Raw genomic sequence first — 18,038 nt, 5'->3', positions numbered from 1 at the left:
ACAATCTAATTACAATTGAGAAGCTTTGTTCGTAGTTGGTCAGTTATGTTAAAATTCTTGGGCTGGGGATTTAGCTCAGTGGTAGAGCGCTTACCTAGGAAGCCCAAGGCCCTGGGTTTGGTCCCCAGCTCCGAAAAAAAGAACCAAAAAAAAAAAAAAATCTTAATATAGTAGTGAACTATATTGTCCTGCCTTACAAATTAACTGAAGTGAAAAATCAGTTCTAAAAAAAAAACAAACAACCAAGCAAACGAACCACAGTACTTGGGCTGCAGATAGTGAAGTGGTTTGCCAAGCGAGCCTGGGAGCTGGGTTCAACTCTCAGCACCTAAATGAAAGCCAAGGGAGAGAACAGACTCCACGAAGTACTTCCCTAACACATGTGCTGTAACATGCACACACGAAATAACAAATGTAATCATTAAAGCATTGAGTATTTAATTTGGAAAAACACCGTGATGAGAGTTGGAGATGTAGCTCAGTTGGTAAGAGCACTTCTCATGCATGAAAGCGTTTCTGTGCTCCAAGCCCAGCTCTGTGTAAATGTGCCTATAAGCCTATCCCTCAGGAGGTACAAGCTCAGCAGGTCAAGGTCATCACTGGCTCCTCCTCCAGTTCGAGGCAGCCTGGAACACAGGAGATCCTGTCCCAAAAAAGGAAAGGCAAAACCATCCTGGATTCTGTCATTTTTATTCATGGTTTAGTGATTGATCCACCGTGATCCTAACAAGATAATATCACCCATTTTCAATGTCCATTCATATTTCAGTGAAAACTCAATCACCAAGGTATAATCTCTATCCTATCACTGGGTTAGTCAGTGTATAAGATCAATAGTCTTACCTGAATTCAACCACAATCCTCTTCTGGGGAAGATCTGAGAAAAGCTCACTTTTTAACCCGTATTTTGAACCATCTTCAGTTACTTGTTGCAACACTGCCTGGAAAAAAAAAAGAGTGGGTTTAGTGATAATAAAAAAGTACATAAATAAGTAAATATTCCTAACTACTGCATTACTGAAAACTAAATGTTGCTGACTTGTTCTTTCTAATTATGGAGCTTAGAATTGTAGAGGACTGTCAGCAGCAGCAGCAGCTCTGGTTATCAACATCGCTTGTTGCTAATTCCTCATAGGGCACTTATAATGTGAGGTAATAAGTGTAATGGACTACTTTGGGACTGTAAATTCACTCTACTCAACAGTACAGTAGCCATTGATGGCACTTAAAGATCAGAAACCTGAAACTTGTGAGGTTAGACTAACTGCCAAAAGTTCCACAGAAAGAGTAATACCAGAGCCAAAAACAAGATCAAAACAGTTACTGAGTGAAGAGTGTGTTACAGAGACAAAGGAGGGTTTTATATTATTAACTCATTTGATCCTCACAACAGTTCAGAGGTGAGCACTATGCTCATAAACGAGGAGAGAAGAGCAGAGGTTAATTTTCCTAAGGTTATAATAGCTCAGTTGATAAGAGAAGATTCCTCGAATGTACAGATCTTTGTGTCCTAGCTCCAGCATTGCATAGACCAGGTGTGGCGGTGCATTCCTATAAACCTAGCCCCCCGGGGTGTGGAAGATCAGAAACTCAGGTCATCATTAGCCTCACCTCTAGTTCAAGGCCAGCCTGGGATACAGGAGATAAGAGCTCAAATAGCAAAACTTCTCCCAGTCAAGTGAATGTGTTAATTAGTTACTGCATGCCTGCTATTACTGCTTGAGTGTAACTCCAGACACCAGGGAGAGCTAGAGAACAAATATGTAATTAAATGCCTCTTGGCTCTACAAATGGAAGATAAAACCTGATGGAAACTTCTATTATTCTAAGTTAACTTTTATTTAGTAACAGAACTATAGCATAGTTCAGAGTCATGCATTGCCTTTGTGCAAATTACGAGACATGGTTTTATGCAGGGTTTTATTTGTTTTTATAAGATTCTCTTAGTTATGGGTAATTTTAATTTTTCTTATTTGTATGAGTGTTTACGTGTCTACTAGAGGACCACATGGTGCCTGTTGCCTGCAGAGGCCAAAAGAGTAGGCAGGGTTCCTGGGAGCTAGTGCCTTAGATGGTGCTAGGAATTGAATCTGGATCCTCTTAACCGCAGTGCCATCTCTCCAGGCCCCCAATTGTTTGATTTGAAATTACTGTTTACTCTTGTTGGATTTGCATTGCCAATTTCATCTGGAGCCTTAAAAATGTAGTGTATGGCAAGAACTTTATTATTACGAATTAGTCTAGCATAGAAATGAGGTAAGGCATATGGCACATGTTTGTAACCCCAGCAACTCAGAAGGAGGCCAAGACAGGATGAACCTGAGGTATTGGCTAGGCTGGGCTACATAGTAAGGCCTGACTCTGTTTTGTTTTTTAACCCACTGAGTCTAATTAATGCTGCCTGTGCACTCTCTGGTGTGTGGGCATCCAGTGGCGCATGTTCAACCTACCAGGGACCACACCTTTGAAGAAAACTAACTTTCTCTTTTATAGAAGCTCTCAAATACAAATAGACATTTTTAACTTCAAAATGTCTAGGTTGTTCCACCATGTTCTAATAGATAAAAGCACTAGAATCTAATATATTTACCGATGTGCATGTTTGAATATAAGCTGTACTCATGTAAATACTCACACATGAAAGGTTTTAGTCAGAAATGAAGTCTTTGACATTTCCGTTTTGGAGCTGAAGGAACTCATGGACACTCCGACGGGCTGTTACTCTGTCTATCACTGTCCTTCCTATGGATGACGTGCGTGTTTTCTAATTCTATTGGTTGATGTTCTCTTTCCCTGTCAGCAGGACTTTATGTAATTTGCCACCACCAACTTGCCTGGTCAATTCTTTAGTATTAAAGTCATTATCTCTATGAGTTCATAAAAGAGATGTAGCTTGGATGTATTCACTACCTATAGACAAAACTTACTTAGTAATGTCACAAAACAGTTCCTCCTCTTGGTAGAGCATGCACAGTTAGATTTACAAAAAAAAAAAAAGTGCAAATAGAACTTGATTTAAATCACCTTTTTCTTTTCTCCCCCTTAACTAAATTAAACATCAGTAGATGTTACAGATTCTCCTGCAGATGACTTGAAGTTGTTGGCAAGTGCTAAGTGTGCTGTCTAAGTAAGAGTCCTTCCCACCATTATAGATGTCCCACCTCATCTAGCCACAGGAATATTTGTGGTAACCAATACAATGGGACTTCTCTGAGTGAGGTAAACTTCTACAGTTTCTTAATTGGAGGAAAGTATAAAGTTCATGGCCACTGAAATTTTAGATTATTACATAAACATGTATTTTTCCTGGAAACACACACACACATTTTCTCTTTCAGCTAAAGTAGATTTAAAGGTAAAATTCTACCCCTCCCCCCTCCTACATAAGGAAAAACAAAAGAAGGACAATATTGCTGTCAGGAGCTAAAAATGTGGAAGGCATAGTTGGCAAGATTCATTTCCACTTCCATAAATCATAAATCATTTAAAAGTGATGAATGATAAACTCGGTGAATTGCCGTGGAATGATTTCAAAGGACTCTGTGTTTGCTTGCAGCTGGCTCTGGGTATATGTTGAGACCCTGTAGGAAGTGGAGTAGACTCGGGAGATAAGTACACTAACAGGTTGTAGGTTCTGCTTTAACAAACTCAAAATAAATGTCCTTATCTGCTGGGTGGATTTTACTTCAGAATGAAAGATGACTGAAAAAATAAAATCCCAATGATCTGAAAAAAACAAAACACTAACTCTGTTCAGAAGACGGAGGAGCAAAGGCAACAACAAACAAACAAACAAACAAACAAACAAACAAACGCACCAAGAAAGTAATATACAACTTGAAGTGTATTAACTTAAGGCTGCAGTCCAGACTAAGGAGTCAATCGGACGTGCACGGGTTAGAGGAGGAGTAACACGTTCCAGAGCTGGAAGATCAGTGTGGCTAACGTGGGGGAAAGCACAAAGACTAGACTATATACCATTCTTACCTTTGTTAATAATGCTCTGTTTATTTTGAAATTTAGAGTCCTTGGACCAGCACTGATGGCTGTCACCACTGTATCACACTTAAGCTGAAAAATAAGAGTCACGTAAAACCGGTTACATCCTAGAGCCGACCTAATGAGACACAGAGCTCTAACGGCATGAAACTGGCTCACAGGACAGCAGGTGACTCAGTTCGCAGGCACTGCAGCTGGGCCAGGGGCTTAGCCAGTGTTTTCTGTCCCACCGTTCTACTTACACAAACACATTCTCTTTTCTTTTTTTCCCTCACTAAAATGCTGTTCTCCCTCCCTTTTCCTGTTCCTTCACCTCAAATTTTCCCATCTATCATACAGTAAACACATTATATCATTTTCACCTATCATGACAACCACAAATAGGACACAGTGTCAGGACTTACTGCTAAAGCACTGGCACCAACACACACAATGAAGCTTTAAAGTCTGTTCTCCCTGCACGTGTTCATTCAACCCCTGTGATAGTCTATGCAATTAGAGATACCTGCTGTCACTAAGAGCAACTGGTCTTTACTTCTGAGAACTTAAAAGACACGGAGTGGTTAGGGTTGTAATTAGATTAATTTTACTTCTGGTATACATCCTGACTTAAAAAAACAAGACAAAATTTAAAAAAATCACAAAAACAGGTGATCTTATAATGAAATCACAATTATTCTGTTACCAAAGCTTCCCGAGCAGTCATTTTCGAATACACCTATTTTCCCAATAGTGACTTTCACTGTTTCAATTTTTAGAGTTGTTTGAGCAACATATAACCTTATAAATAAAAAATTAAAAACAAACAAAAACCTTTTCCAACACGCTTTATGCCAGCAAACAATTTAGATGTGGTCATTCCCTCAATCTACTCCACTTATGAGAAGAAACTTAGCAACACACAAAGTTTACTAAATCATCTAACTTCTCTGTGAGCCTTCCATATACACTATTTCTCCTCATAGTTCTCAAAAACTTATTTTAAAAAATTGCACCCCACTGTTCTAATATATCAAGCTTATTTTCCTAGATTCAAACCTTTACCCGGGGGTCTGGGGGTTGGCTCAGATCTTAAGAGCATTCACTGGCTGGTCTTCCAGAGGACCTGGGCTCGATTGCTAGCACTCGAACTGTCTGTAACCCCAGCTGCAGGGGAGTAAGTAAGTCTGTCTTTAAAAGCCTATACACTTTTGCAGGGTGATGGTCACCAATGGCTTTAATTCCAGCAGTTGGGAGGCAGAGGCAGGTGGATCTCTGAGCTCAAGGCCAGCCTGGTCTACAGTCAGGGCTACACAGAAAAACCTTGTCTTGGAAAACGAAAACCAAACTAAAATAAACCAACCAAGCAAACAAATAAAAAACACAAAAATGTATACAGTTTCAATTTATAAAATGTAATTAACATTTCAGTCCTGTGGCTAATAAAAAACAAAACACCAACTAAACAATGTTAGTACATGAAGTGTGCTAATTATTTTTTATTGTCTACCTGATATATACCTAGTTACCTAGGAAAGAAACCTCACTGTCCCACGACCGTCCCATGACCATGTATGTGAGAAACTTCCTTGACTGATGACTGATGTGGGAGGGCCCAGCCCACTGTAGGTGGTACCATCCCTAGGCAAATGGGTCTGAGCTGTATAAAGAGGCAAGCTAAGCAGGAGCCCGAGAGTCTGAGAACAAGCAATCCTTCAGGGGATCTGCTTCAGTTACTGCTTAAGCTCCTGTCTTGACTTCCCTCAGTGATGGACTGTTACCTAGGCAAAGAAACCCTTTACTCTCTAAGTCATTTTTGGTTATACTTACCACAGCAACAGAAAGTACACTACAAGAAAAGAAATTCTTTACAGCTACTCTGAAAGCCATTAAGCCTCATAGCATACAGTTAAAATGAACAAACATTTTTCAAGATGTCTTAAATAAGAAACTGTATTTGTTTCATTATAGCTGGGTTGCTGTAGAGCTCTGCCCTTCTTTAAGTGCTAAGCTTTATTAGAATTTGGAGATACAATACCTTCTCTGCCAGTCTCTGGGCTTGATCTTGAGTGTCTAGCTGTGACTTGTGACTGTTGTTTTCTAGCAAGGAATCCACAGAAAGCTGAAAATCTGCCACTTCTCTAAAGATAAACATTGAAATGGGAAAGGGATGTTATAGAAATATTACCTGTGTATTCTTTATAAATATCTTTGAAATTAAAAGCCAAGAAATACAAAACTTTCTATTTACTTATAGCTTTTAAGTTTTTGGTTATTTCATAAAATTCTTGTGTATCACCTAAGCGTAGATGTATATCTTTGAAACAGACAAAGATACCTGGCAAGTTGGAGGCACCTAGTAAGCAGACTCGGAAAGGCAAGTGTTTCAACATCTGCTATGAAGCTGCTTCTCCTGCTCTAATAACAAGAGCAAAATGGGGTTTTGTTTGTGTCTTTCTGTTTGTTTGTCTGGCTTTTTAAGTCAGCGTTTCTCTGCATAGCTTTGGCTGTCCTGGAACACATACAAACCAGAGATTTGCCAGCCTCTGCCTCCAGAGTGCCGGGATTAAAGGTGCGTGCTACCACAGCCCAGTTACAAAAAATGTTTTTAAATTGTTTTACGTTTCAACATGAGGGGAAAAAAATGTCATTCCTAACACTCAGTTGTTCCCTAGAGTTACAGACACATCTATCTGTACTTTTCATTAAATCATGGTTAAACTATTAAAAACTACAGTGGAACCAACCAAAGGACCAATCATTTGTATGATGAGAGAATCTGTCTGCAAGGAGGGAGGGAAACAGTCGAAGAGATGTATCTAGTCATTCAAACAGTCTCATTGATAAAAACAAAACAAAAAATCCAGTTAACCTTACCATACAAGGAAAAGAAGACTTAAATTTGGGAAAAAGACTTCACAGTTTGGACAGTTACCTGAGAATGGCTCATCTTATCTCTACAGTTTTCTGTGGGCGTGACAATTCAGGTTATTTAATTAATAACCTCACAACTACATAATATACTGACATCTTCTGGTATTAAGAAGAACTAGTAAAGACTGGGTGTGTGCTGTGTGTGTGATGATTCACTCCATTTTCTGAAAACAATTAATTGTGGAAATTCATCTAAGGCTTTGATGTTTAGTCAAGTATTTGAACCAATCTATGGGCAACTAAAGAAATTTGCTTAGCAAAAGAGGAATAAAGCATAAAGTGTACAGAAGCAACAAACAGAGGTTTTTAAAAGTTAGAGGAAATAAAGAAAAAGTAAAGTAATGAGTGCTACTGTTATTGCGATGATAGGGGTTTGAGTACATCAAGGACTGAATTACACTTTCTTGATATAAAGCTAGGGTCCTTTAGAAAAGATTTAATAGGGTTTCAGTCTTACAAGCATGGCTCTCAAACATCCAGGAAGACTCAAAGAATCCTAAGCTGCTAAAAAAGTTTCTTTAAAAATTATTAACAGAGCCGGGAGTGGTGGTGCTTGCCTTTAATCCGGGTGCTATGAAGGCAGGGGCAGATGGACTCTGTGTTTGAGACTGAGTTCTAGGGCAGTGAAGGCTACAGAGAAACCCTGCTTCAAACAACAACAACAACAACAACAAAGAATAAAAATACACATGTGTTATTTTATTTTCAATTGAAATGAGTAAGGTAAAGCCGTCCTGTCCCAATGTTATTGTGTGCCTGCCTGGTCACTTCTCAGCCTTCCACCCCGAACAGCCACATTCATCTTGCTCCTGCTTCTGGGACTGTCCTTGACACTGGCTGTGGCCTAAGCATATGATGTAGTGCCTGGAAGACACTGCTGACTCCTGCAAAGAAATCAGATGTGGCTGGTAAAGCACACACTGGTTTGGTTTTAAAACTGATGCACCCTTGAGCTTAAGCACCAAGAATCTTTTCAGAGTCACAAGCCATTCTTGGTTTGGCCACCAATAAAAACGACTTAAAACTTTCAATTGGGTTAATCACCATGGTTGTCAATAACTATCTTGTGTGGATCACTTCAACATCAAGGGGAAAGTGTTTTGAATTTTCTAACTAGATTGACAGATATACTTTTGTTTTAAAACAGTAAGTTAGGGGGGAAAACAAGCCTTTTAAAAGATGTAATAGCTATGCTTTGAAATCTAGTGGCTATGAACATAATCCAATGTTGTATATTGGCCCTATGCACACAGTGGTGGTGCTCAGTGATTGATATACAGATTTCTTTCTTTTTTCTTTTTTAGACACGCCTCTACACAGCCCTGGCTGTCCTGGAATTCACTACATAGGCCAGGCTGGTCTTGAACTCAGAGGTTAGTCTGCCTCTGACTTCTAAGTGCTGAGACTGAAGGCATCCTCCACCACACCCAACCCCATTTTCACTACTTTCAAAACTGAAAATAGTGAGATTATCAGTGGTCTCTAGTCTGTGCTTCTTCTTTCTATTTATTTCTTTTCTTTATCATCAAAAGAGGAGTACTCACTCCTTCCTCTCACCTGAAAGTCCAAATAAAATTCAGGGAACAAAGGATGCACTGATACTGAGAATTTTATATTCCATCGTTAGAAACCTTAGAGCTAAGAGTCTGCTGTGGGGCACACTTCCTATCATTAGCTGATAGAGGACTTCTGCAGGACATCTGGAGATCCATCCAGTCTGCAGAAGCTTGGGACTCTTTCTTGCACATGGTGGCATTCTGTGTCTATTCATCCTCCATGCACAACCATATTGTAAATCATGTCTATTTTGCAGTAATTCCTGTTACAATGCACATGCTTTATAAATAGTGTATTGTTTCAGAGATATGAACAATAACTTTGTTTATGTTTAGTGCAGATGCAATTTCTTTTCTTTGAACATTTTGACCCTGTGGCCTAAGGTAATACACCCAGGGGTAGCCTACATTTTATCTAAGCACTAAAATATTTTGCCAAAATGATAAATTAATGGTTAAGATGATGAGACTAATAGAGGAAGATATTTTTTCCCTCTACCTAAGAAAAGAATATGTGGGGCTGGAGAGATGGATCAGTGGATAAGACTGCTCTTCCAGAGGTCCTGGCTCATAACCATCTGTTATGGGATCTGATGCCCTATTCTGATATGTCTGAAGATGGCTACAGTGTACATATACATAAAATAAATAAATAAATGTTTTTTAAAAAAGAAAGCAATATGGATTTTATATAGCTCTGATTCTCTATCATTTGGGAGTCGTCAAATGAAAAGTCAATCAAAACAACACCACCAAGTGGTACAGAAAGTATGGTATGATAGTATTCAAGCATCAGATATGATACAGTCTCCAATATTCCAATCAGGTTAGAATATCCTTCCTAAAGACTGATGTGACTATTGCTAGCATAAATAAAGATGAGAATAATTAACAAAACGATAGCACATTCACAACAGAATACTTAAAACAGAACTAGAATTTTATGACATTAATCATAATAAGTTGACTATAATGAATCACAACTTTCAGGACTACTCTGTAAGTTGAAGAGTAAAATTGGATCGCCAATAAACTCAACAATTTGAGATCACTGCAAGCATACTTAACTCTTTCTTTGAAACTGGAACAGCCGATATAGACTTAATCAAGCTTTCTGGTGGAAGAGCCAATACTCTGGAAAGCTAAAAGAAAAAAAAAAAGAATAAAACGGGATAAAATTGTTGATGTACCTATTCCAGAGTGAATGGAATGCTTACTAGCAATAAAGGAACATCATTAACACAGTAAGAATGAGCCCAAATCATCATCGTAAGTAAAACCCATATTAAAGAAGGTATTTAACTTATCTGATACTCGAGTAAGGATCTGTGACTGCCAGTGCTTGAATATGACATAATGTTTTGATAGTAAAGTATCAAGCAGGACTGCTTGTCCTTCAATGGATTTTATATTTGTCAATTTAAACACATATGTTAAAAAAAGAAGATTTGAATCACTGAGAATCCAAAGGTGATTTTCATTAAAAGAATATTTATCCAGTAGCTAGTCTACACCAGGGAGTATTCTAGTCACTTGCCCTGGGTTTGGTATGTGTGAGGCCCAAGTTTTGGTCCTTAGCACACAAATAATAAGCAGAAATGGACACATTTATATTTCCAGGAAGCTTCTTTCACGACTGTGTTAAATTTGGTGGTAGAGACATTTCCATGTTTTGAGTAATTATCTGTTACAGGCACACATTTTAGGCTTTAGTTATTCCTTGGACATGTGACACAGGAACGAGAAAGAACTCTGTTGAGCAGCCAGAGATCATTACAGAAAACCACAACTAGTTGAAATGCGGAGCTGTGGAGCCCAGCCTCAGGACTTTGGTTCAAGAAATTTATTTGAGATGACTCCTGGGGACTAAGGCGATACATTGAGAGTGAGAGGAGAGAAGTTACAGGAGACCGTACCACCAGAGCTGGAACATGGGTAAGGTGTTTGCCATAAAAGCAGGAGGAGGATGTGGGTTCAGAACCCTAGCGCTCCTGTAAGAGCTGAACATGGGGACATGTTTCCAGTACTGGTGCTACAGAGAGGACCAGACAAGGAGGAGAATGGCGGGGTTGTGGGGTTATGATAAAAATACATTGCATGATATTTTTTTTTACATAAAAAAGGAGGGCAGGGCTGAGCCAGTTTCAGCAGGCCAGTTGGCTGGCTTCCTTGAACATACATAAGACGATGTTACCCAGTTACAGGAACTAAGTTGTAAATAAAGAAGGGCTGTTCCTATTTTAGGAAGGAGACCACTCCAGACTGTCCCACAGACAAGGAATCCCAGTATAAGTAACCAAGAAAAACTGCAGCTACATCTTGGTGACGAGAGTGAGGATTCCTGAAAAGAAGCTGTGTCTGTGGTAGCTGACTGACTAAAACTTCAGTGACTGTGGAGAGTTCTGGATGCAGCAAACCTGGAGCCTAATTAATTTCATCTGGGCATCTCCTACCTTTGCACCTAATATCCTGCTACTACTAGCTAGAGGTAAGTCCTGACAAACAGATAAGAACCTTCTGGGAGTGTATTAACAACAAACAAACAAACAAACCCCCCAGTTTTTTTACCAAGCAGAGGGCTCAGTGGGTTGTCAGACAGCAGCTGGTGTGTACAGAAGTTACCCCCATCTCACTGTAACCAACCTCTCTGATGGTTTCATCAATCTAATTTTTAAATGCTTTGATTTATTACTGTCTTTGTCCTGTTCCCATGAAACCTCCACAAAACTGCTTCCACACTGCACCTATGGATATTGGGGAAACATCAACCCATGTCGCTGGCCCAGTCAGTCATATTGGCTCCAGCATATGCCATCCTTTATTCTCTTTGAGTCCAGAGCTGTAGATCACTGTGGACAGTAGCTGTGACAGGTGTTCATTTCCTGCCATGGTAAAACCACAAGATGGTCACATAAACACAAGAACAAAGAATGCATCGGGTAATCAATGGCGTACAGATCGTGCCAAGAGCTCAAGAACAGCAAAACCTGCAAGGTCTAAGGACAGAGCTTGCCTTCTCGGGATAAAAGTCAGCAGAGAGTCGTGGTTTACATATAGAAAGGCAGGTAAACATAGAAAAGGGTCTTCAAAGCATGACCACTTCCTTAATTGAACAAGCAGTACAGAAAAGCCTGTGGTCATCTCCCTGAGATGGGCCTGAGTCTGTCCTAGCACCAGCAAACTCCAGGCAGGATGGGCTGCTGTGACTATGTGAAGGGTGCAGGTCAAGTGTCTTTCTCCACCGTATAGGAACAGACTCTCATCCAACCAGACGCTGGATCCACCTGTTTCTGTTTCCACCACGCAGAAGTGTGGTTTCAGACTTCCTTAGCCATGCAGGTTTTTCTACATAGGTTCTGGAAATTCGAACTCAGGCACTCGTGCTTGTATAGCAGGCACTTCACCCACGGAGCCATCTTCGCAGCCCTTAGCATGAATTTTAAATCATCTACTTTATTCAGTGGTTTCCAAGACTGGATTTAGAGCTCTTTCTCAGAACATGGTCTACAGGTTTACTAAGCTTTTAAGTTTCTTATTCGAGGTATATAAGATATATACCTCGAATAAGAAACTTAAAGATTATTCATGAGATCAGATTATTCATGAGATCAGATAAAGAGTATAAACGAACAAGGAACGTTAATTTCTACAGGGTCTAATCATGGCCCATGGACAGTCCGCCCAGGTTAAAGCATGAAGAACGGGAAATGAGAAGACAGGGAGAACCCAGTGCTCTCGAGTGTCTTCCTACTCCGCAACTCAGGGAGAAGGCAGAGCCGGCCTAGGTTGCACCCTCGGGCCCTGGCTCCGGCTGGTTCGCCGCTCCAGACAGTACCTGACAGGCAATCGACCTACGAAAGCCACACGCCATGCCTCCTTTTCCCGCAAGCCCCGCCTCCGCGCCGGAAGTCGCCTCTGCTTCCGCCAGGGTGCGCGGAAGTGTATAGTGCGCAGGCACACGGGGCCGCGGACTATGGCCACCTCCTCCGTGTCCAAGGTACGTGGGGGTGGCGCTCGCCGCGGATTCGTGGTGCCTGTTTGGCAAGTCCGGCGAGGTTTGATGGGCATCAGCTCTGGCTCCGGGAAGAACCGGACTTAGGCGATTTGCCCAGGTTCGGGTTCGAGGCCAGCTTTGTTCTGGGGAACTAGGCCGTGGCGCTAGGAGACCCGCTGGCTGCCCCAAGAGTACTGCGTTCTGTCTGCCGCCGCTTTTCCCACTCTTCCCCCCACCCCCCCAATAAGTACACACTGTGCGTTAAGTTACCGAAATACAGACGTAAACAAAATAGCTTTCTGTACTCAGAAATATTAAGCAGCGGATCTTGAATTGGCGAATTAGCAAGGGAAAAGTTCTAAGAGAAGAGGGACTAATCAAGATTGCTAGACTAGGGAAGCTCTTGGAGAAAGTGATAGTTCGGCTAAGATCTGAAAAATCAGGATCTTGGAGGGAATAGAAAGCATTGTTTGGGAGAGCAAATAAGATGCTCTTTGCCTTAGAATGTAGAATTTAAAATAGCATACCAAGTAGTGTGTGGAGAAATCATTAGAAAAACCCAGAACAAAAGTGTAATTCAGATGAGTGTTTTTGTGGGGATTATGGACTACCCCGATGGCAAGAGAGTGCTAGTCAAAATGTAGTTTTTAAGAAGAGAGATCCTAGAAAGATGGCTTAGCGGTTAGAGCACTGACTCTCTCCTCCAGAGGTCCTGAGTTCAATTCCCACACGGTGGCTCACAACCATCTGTAATGGGACCTGATTCCCTCTTCTAGTGTGTCTGAAGACAGTGACAGTGTACTCACATACATAAAATAAGTAAATAAAATCTTAAAAAAAAAAAAAAAAGGAAAGGGGTGGGGGAGCTGCACAGCAGAGCCAGTGAGAAGAGTTCTGGCCCACAGGGCAGAGTGAACCAACCCCTTCAGCGCTTTTACTGGATGAATACTCGGGAGGACATTGATGTGGTCTGCAGTTTTGGCCCACAGTCCATTAGGCCCACAGTGAGTGTTTAGTTCCTATAGTTTAGGAAATGGATAAAACAATTTTTTTTTTTTTTTTTAGTTTGGGCGTTCCTGAGGGTAGATGGAGCAAGATAGTTAAGACTATAGAAGCAGGTCACTTTAATTCTAGAAGCCCAACTACCACTTAAAAGAAATTGTCACAGTTCAGCCGAAATGGAGACACTTTACAAATGGTATGACACTCTGGCTGAGGGTTAAGACATGTAAGAAGTTTCTTAATGATGAGAGGTAATGGTGCACCAAATATTTAATTTTGATTAAAATGCTCAATGACAAGATCACCCTCAAAGACTACGTTTCAAAGAGAACATACACTGGTGTAATTAATTTATTTGGAGGCATGTTCTTTCTCCCTATGTGCTTTTATTGGTTTGTAGCTCTATATGTAGACCAGCCTGATCTTGAACTCACCTGCCTGCCTGAGCCTGCCAAGCATTAGAATCAAGGTGTGCACCACCATACCCAGTTCCTAGTTAAAGATTTTTGACTGGCTGATGCTAGGAAAACAGATTTAACGGCACTGGTGTTTTTATTGGCTCTATTCCTATATTTATTTTTTCTTTGGCTGCAGAGTTCCAGGTCTTTTAAGAGCCTGAACTAAGAGCCTTTAAGTTTCCAGAATTCACAGAAGTGCCAACGTTTTATTTTATTTTTCTCCTTAAACCTATCAAGTATTTTTTTTTTTTTGTCATATTTTTGGCTGATGGCTTTCTGGTCTAACACGGTTAACCATATTACTCTTTATATGTTTACATTAATGTCCGTTGCTTATATTCATATCCTTGTGCTAATATTTATTATATTACTACCCATTCTATAACTCTGGCTACAACAGGTCTGTATGGAGAAGGATGCAGTAATAAGCTTGTTGGGATACCATTCACTCCTTAAAAATGTGTATGAGTAATTCATAGAGTTTTACTAGTTGCAACTATAAGACGATAAGTTAAGCTTAATTTGGAACTTGAAATCCACATGGCTACTTTATATTTTACAAAGCTGTTTAACAGTAGTCTGGGATGACTTTTTTTAGTCACATTTCACTTCTCTTAATCTTTCATTTTCTATATAAATGGAAATCTTAAGAGACCGTCCATGAAATGTAACTTTCATTTTGGCAGAATACACCACAACTAGAAATGTGGGAGCAAAGTTTCAGTGTTCACAGGTAATAGTAGGAAACTTAATGTAGCTAGAAAATTACTTAATGAGTATTTATCATTCTGTGTGCTGATCACCTAACATATTTATTTGTTAGTACTGTTATAAACATTGAGAAGGCAGTTATTAATAAAATGTATCTGTGTTGTAAATGTGCTCTCAATTTACCAGGGAGACAAAGCAAAGATGTTTGCGTACTGAGACCTCAGGAGAAGCATTTCTGATGAGAGTTCAGGAGGGTCTCCTACAGGAGACGAGGGCTTGGTTTATTTGCTTTGGTTTGGTTGCAGAGTTAGGCTAGCTACAAACTCATGTAAGGGATTTTCTGTCTCCACCAGTACTCAGATGGCAAATGTCCAAACCATGCCTAGGTTTTCCACTTGGTTTTTGAACTGTATAAACCAGGCTAGCCTCCATTATCTCAAGTGGATCACAGATGCTCAGTGACGAGTCTTGAGTCCAACTGTGATGGGTAAATGGAAGGAGTTTATTAACTGAGAAAAGATGGTAGATGAAACAAGAACCAAAATCATCTACGTACATCCTGGTTGTAGATACTTAGCGCTAATTAAGCAAAAAATCCCCTTGGAGTGAGTGTTTTTAACTTAATGTATTTTAATATTCACCATTAATGTTACATCCCTTCTAAGTTTTATGAAACTTGGCCTATCTCTTAGAACAGGCCCTAAAAAGTATGAGAACTTATTGGATTGAGGAGAAAGAAATGGATAAAAATTTCAAGACTTTTTCCTGTCTGTGTTTCAAAGAAAAGTGATAGGATTTCTTAGGAACTGAAAGCTGTGTCTCCCACCCCAATTCTGCCTTTGAAGGACTTTTGTTGGCAAAGTATTTGGGTAATTAGATTTGCCTGCTCTGCCTGATTTAACCTTGTACTTTACTCCCCCTTCCCTCCTTTCTTTTATAAACAGGGCTGTTTTGTGTTTAAACCAGACTTCAAAAAAAGAAAGATCTCTGTGCCAATAGGTAAAGTATTATAAGTCCAATTTGTTTTCTTCCCCTAGATCTTCTAAAACTTAAGTAATTATAAGTAAATTTCCTTAATTTGAGATGATTCAATGTACCAGGAATAGTTTAAAGAAAATTAAGGATTTATTCCTTCATTATATATGGAAGACACATGCCATACAGTGGCATCTGAAACCACCAGCAATATAATTATAACAAATATATTTGGAAGTATATTAAAGCATTTACTGTGTGCTGGACTGTTGTGAGCGTTTTAGTTCGTTTAATCTCAGCTAACTTTGGGGAGAGTAGTTGATCTCCATTAACATATATGAGGGTTTCTGACAGAAGAAAGAACACTGTCTTACAGTGCTGTAAAATCATAGAGCTGGGATTTGAACCTATCCCCTGTGACTTTAGACCCCATGCTCTAACCACTGCTTTAAATGTGAGGCACATATTTGCATAGAACTTTATGTTGGATTTCAGCTATAACGTAAGATTTATTTGCAGTTTGTAATATCCACGTGTCATATGTACGGCAGTATAATTTGAGCATTATTTAGAATTATTAATTTTTCTTTCAGTATGCTGGCTTAAGACTAATGTTTTGCTACAGTACAAAAGCGTTTAGGGAATTAAGTTACACTAAGATGGGATGAGGGAAATAGGTTCCACTTTTTAGCAGCTGCCTTCTCTGTATTTGAAGCAGACTGATTGGGGAAGGGGTATGGTTTCTATTTTGCCCACCATATGTCCCCTGACTTGAAGAGATTAGATAATCCCGAAGCAAACGCTGTACATTCTCCCACCTGATAGTGTGTTATGGAAGGCTGCACATATAACAAAACAGTTGGTAGAACTGGGCAGAGGACTGAGAAGAGACACTGGCAGCTGTGTGGCAGGGCTGCGTGCACAGGGGCGCGCGCGCACGCGCACACACACAGTGCTAGAAGCTGGGGTGACGGGGAAGCCTTGATAGCGTCTGTCTGCCACTCCTCCCACTGTTGTGTGACCTGACTTCAAGGACTGAGAGAACTGATCCTCACAGACTGGTGTCCCCCTCTCAGATCATCTTCACTGTGTACTTTGGTAGTAACTCGGCAAGCACAGGAACTCATGCTGTAGTTGCTACGTAACATTTAATCACCATCCTACCCACCATAGAATACAGTGAGTTTTTTCCTTTCTGTTTAAGGCGTTTGCTTTATCTCTTAATAGAGTGCCATAAAATCTCTCTTTGTTTTTTGCATCTTAGTACAATAACTTTGCCATCTTGACATTTTGATGACTTGATGTAAAATGCTTGGCAAAATTAAGATACTTGTGGAAACCTAAGTCAGCTGTTATAAGGAGGAATGCATATTCTAAATTACCAGCTAAAGGCGTCACGCCACCAGTAGGATGCTAGAGGGAAAGCTTTGCCTATCAAAAGAAGTGAGTGTTGGAACAAAATAGAAAGCTAAGGATGTAAAATACTGATTGAAGGGAAGGAGGAAATTGTAAGGAACATAAGATGTTTGAGTAAAGGAACAAGCCACTACTGCTTCAAAATATGATTAAAAAATTATCTAGTTATTTAGGGCCTAAGCTATCTTCAGACTTGGAATAATTTTGCAGAGTGCTGGGTTTTACATTTATCTTTGGCCTGATATGAATTTTTATAACCATTAAATTCTTTCCTTATTGTAAGTATCCAACTAGTTTACCAGTGTTAATTACTTTTGAGAAGTGCCAAGATCACTATTAATTTCATAACTTGGTTTTTTTCTTTTGGATGTTTTGGGATGTTTAAATTTTTATGTCTGTATCTTTGCCTCTGGGTATGTGCATCCATTCTCTGCATGCCGGGTGCCTGCTGCAGAGGCCAAGGGAATGTGTTAGATGCCCTGGAAGTGTAGTTGCAGATGGTGCAGCCACTGTGTGGGTGCTGGGACTCAGACCCACGTCCTCTGCAAGAGAAGCAAGGGTTTGAACTGCTGTGCCACTTCTGTGCCCCACCTTTCTGTTTGAATCAAAGAATAAAATTGTTTGGTGGCTGTAGAATGAGAATTGTGCAGAAGTAGAATTGAACAATAGAACGTAGTTACAATCTGCTGTTAAACTAAAAGAGCATCTGAGATGAACAGGAGGTGGGGTAGTCAATGTGGAAGTAAACTGCTGCTATGTCCAAATTGGAGGCCACAACCCATTGTAAGTTGTGAAATCACTTGAGTGAACAGTGAAATAAGACACATTTGCTGTTATAGGACAAGAGTAAAAGTTGTTTTATGGGACTTTTGTTTTTGTGTCTACTGGAAATATATTTGTTAAATTTTCAAAATAATATATTCATTGATAATACATTTTTCAAAACTATTGCAATAAAAATATTTTGACAAAAAGGCTGTCTGGAGAGAACAGTTTTTAAAGTATATAAAGTAA

The 18,038-nt window shown here is 39.9% G+C and overlaps 2 protein-coding genes across 8 annotated transcripts in view; one reads left to right on the top strand and one right to left on the bottom strand.

Annotated features, from left to right (window-relative positions):
* Rars2 (arginyl-tRNA synthetase 2, mitochondrial) overlaps positions 1–13,428 on the bottom strand; it is a 52,908-nt gene extending 39,480 nt beyond the window's left edge. Inside the window, exons 1-5 of one of the 3 annotated variants that reach the window (XM_039109436.2) lie at positions 12,304–13,428; positions 9,537–9,610; positions 6,017–6,119; positions 3,988–4,071; positions 844–941 (exon numbers count right to left, since the gene is read on the bottom strand). In XM_039109436.2, the coding sequence (XP_038965364.1) occupies positions 844–941; positions 3,988–4,071; positions 6,017–6,119; positions 9,537–9,610; positions 12,304–12,339 (395 nt within the window). In that variant the 5' untranslated portion in view covers positions 12,340–13,428. The remainder of the gene's footprint in view (positions 1–843; positions 942–3,987; positions 4,072–6,016; positions 6,120–9,536; positions 9,611–12,303) is intronic. The other 2 variants (XM_006237986.5, NM_001106643.2) reach the window with 2 other exon arrangements.
* Positions 12,367–18,038, top strand: part of Orc3 (origin recognition complex, subunit 3) — a 54,606-nt gene continuing 48,934 nt past the window's right edge. For 4 of the 5 annotated variants that reach the window (XR_010066380.1, XM_063287590.1, XM_063287589.1 and 1 more), the window contains exons 1-2: positions 12,367–12,465; positions 15,578–15,632. Coding sequence is in view for 4 of the 5 variants with exons in the window: in XM_063287590.1 (XP_063143660.1) it covers positions 12,442–12,465; positions 15,578–15,632 (79 nt within the window). In the remaining variant the exon portion in view is untranslated. 5 annotated transcript variants of the gene reach the window in all.

Source organism: Rattus norvegicus, chromosome 5 (assembly GCF_036323735.1).
Source record: "Rattus norvegicus strain BN/NHsdMcwi chromosome 5, GRCr8, whole genome shotgun sequence".
Classification (NCBI taxonomy): Eukaryota; Metazoa; Chordata; class Mammalia; order Rodentia; family Muridae; genus Rattus; species Rattus norvegicus.
The sequence above is the reverse complement of the archived record's forward strand: the minus strand, read 5'-3'. Positions and strand labels throughout refer to the sequence as shown.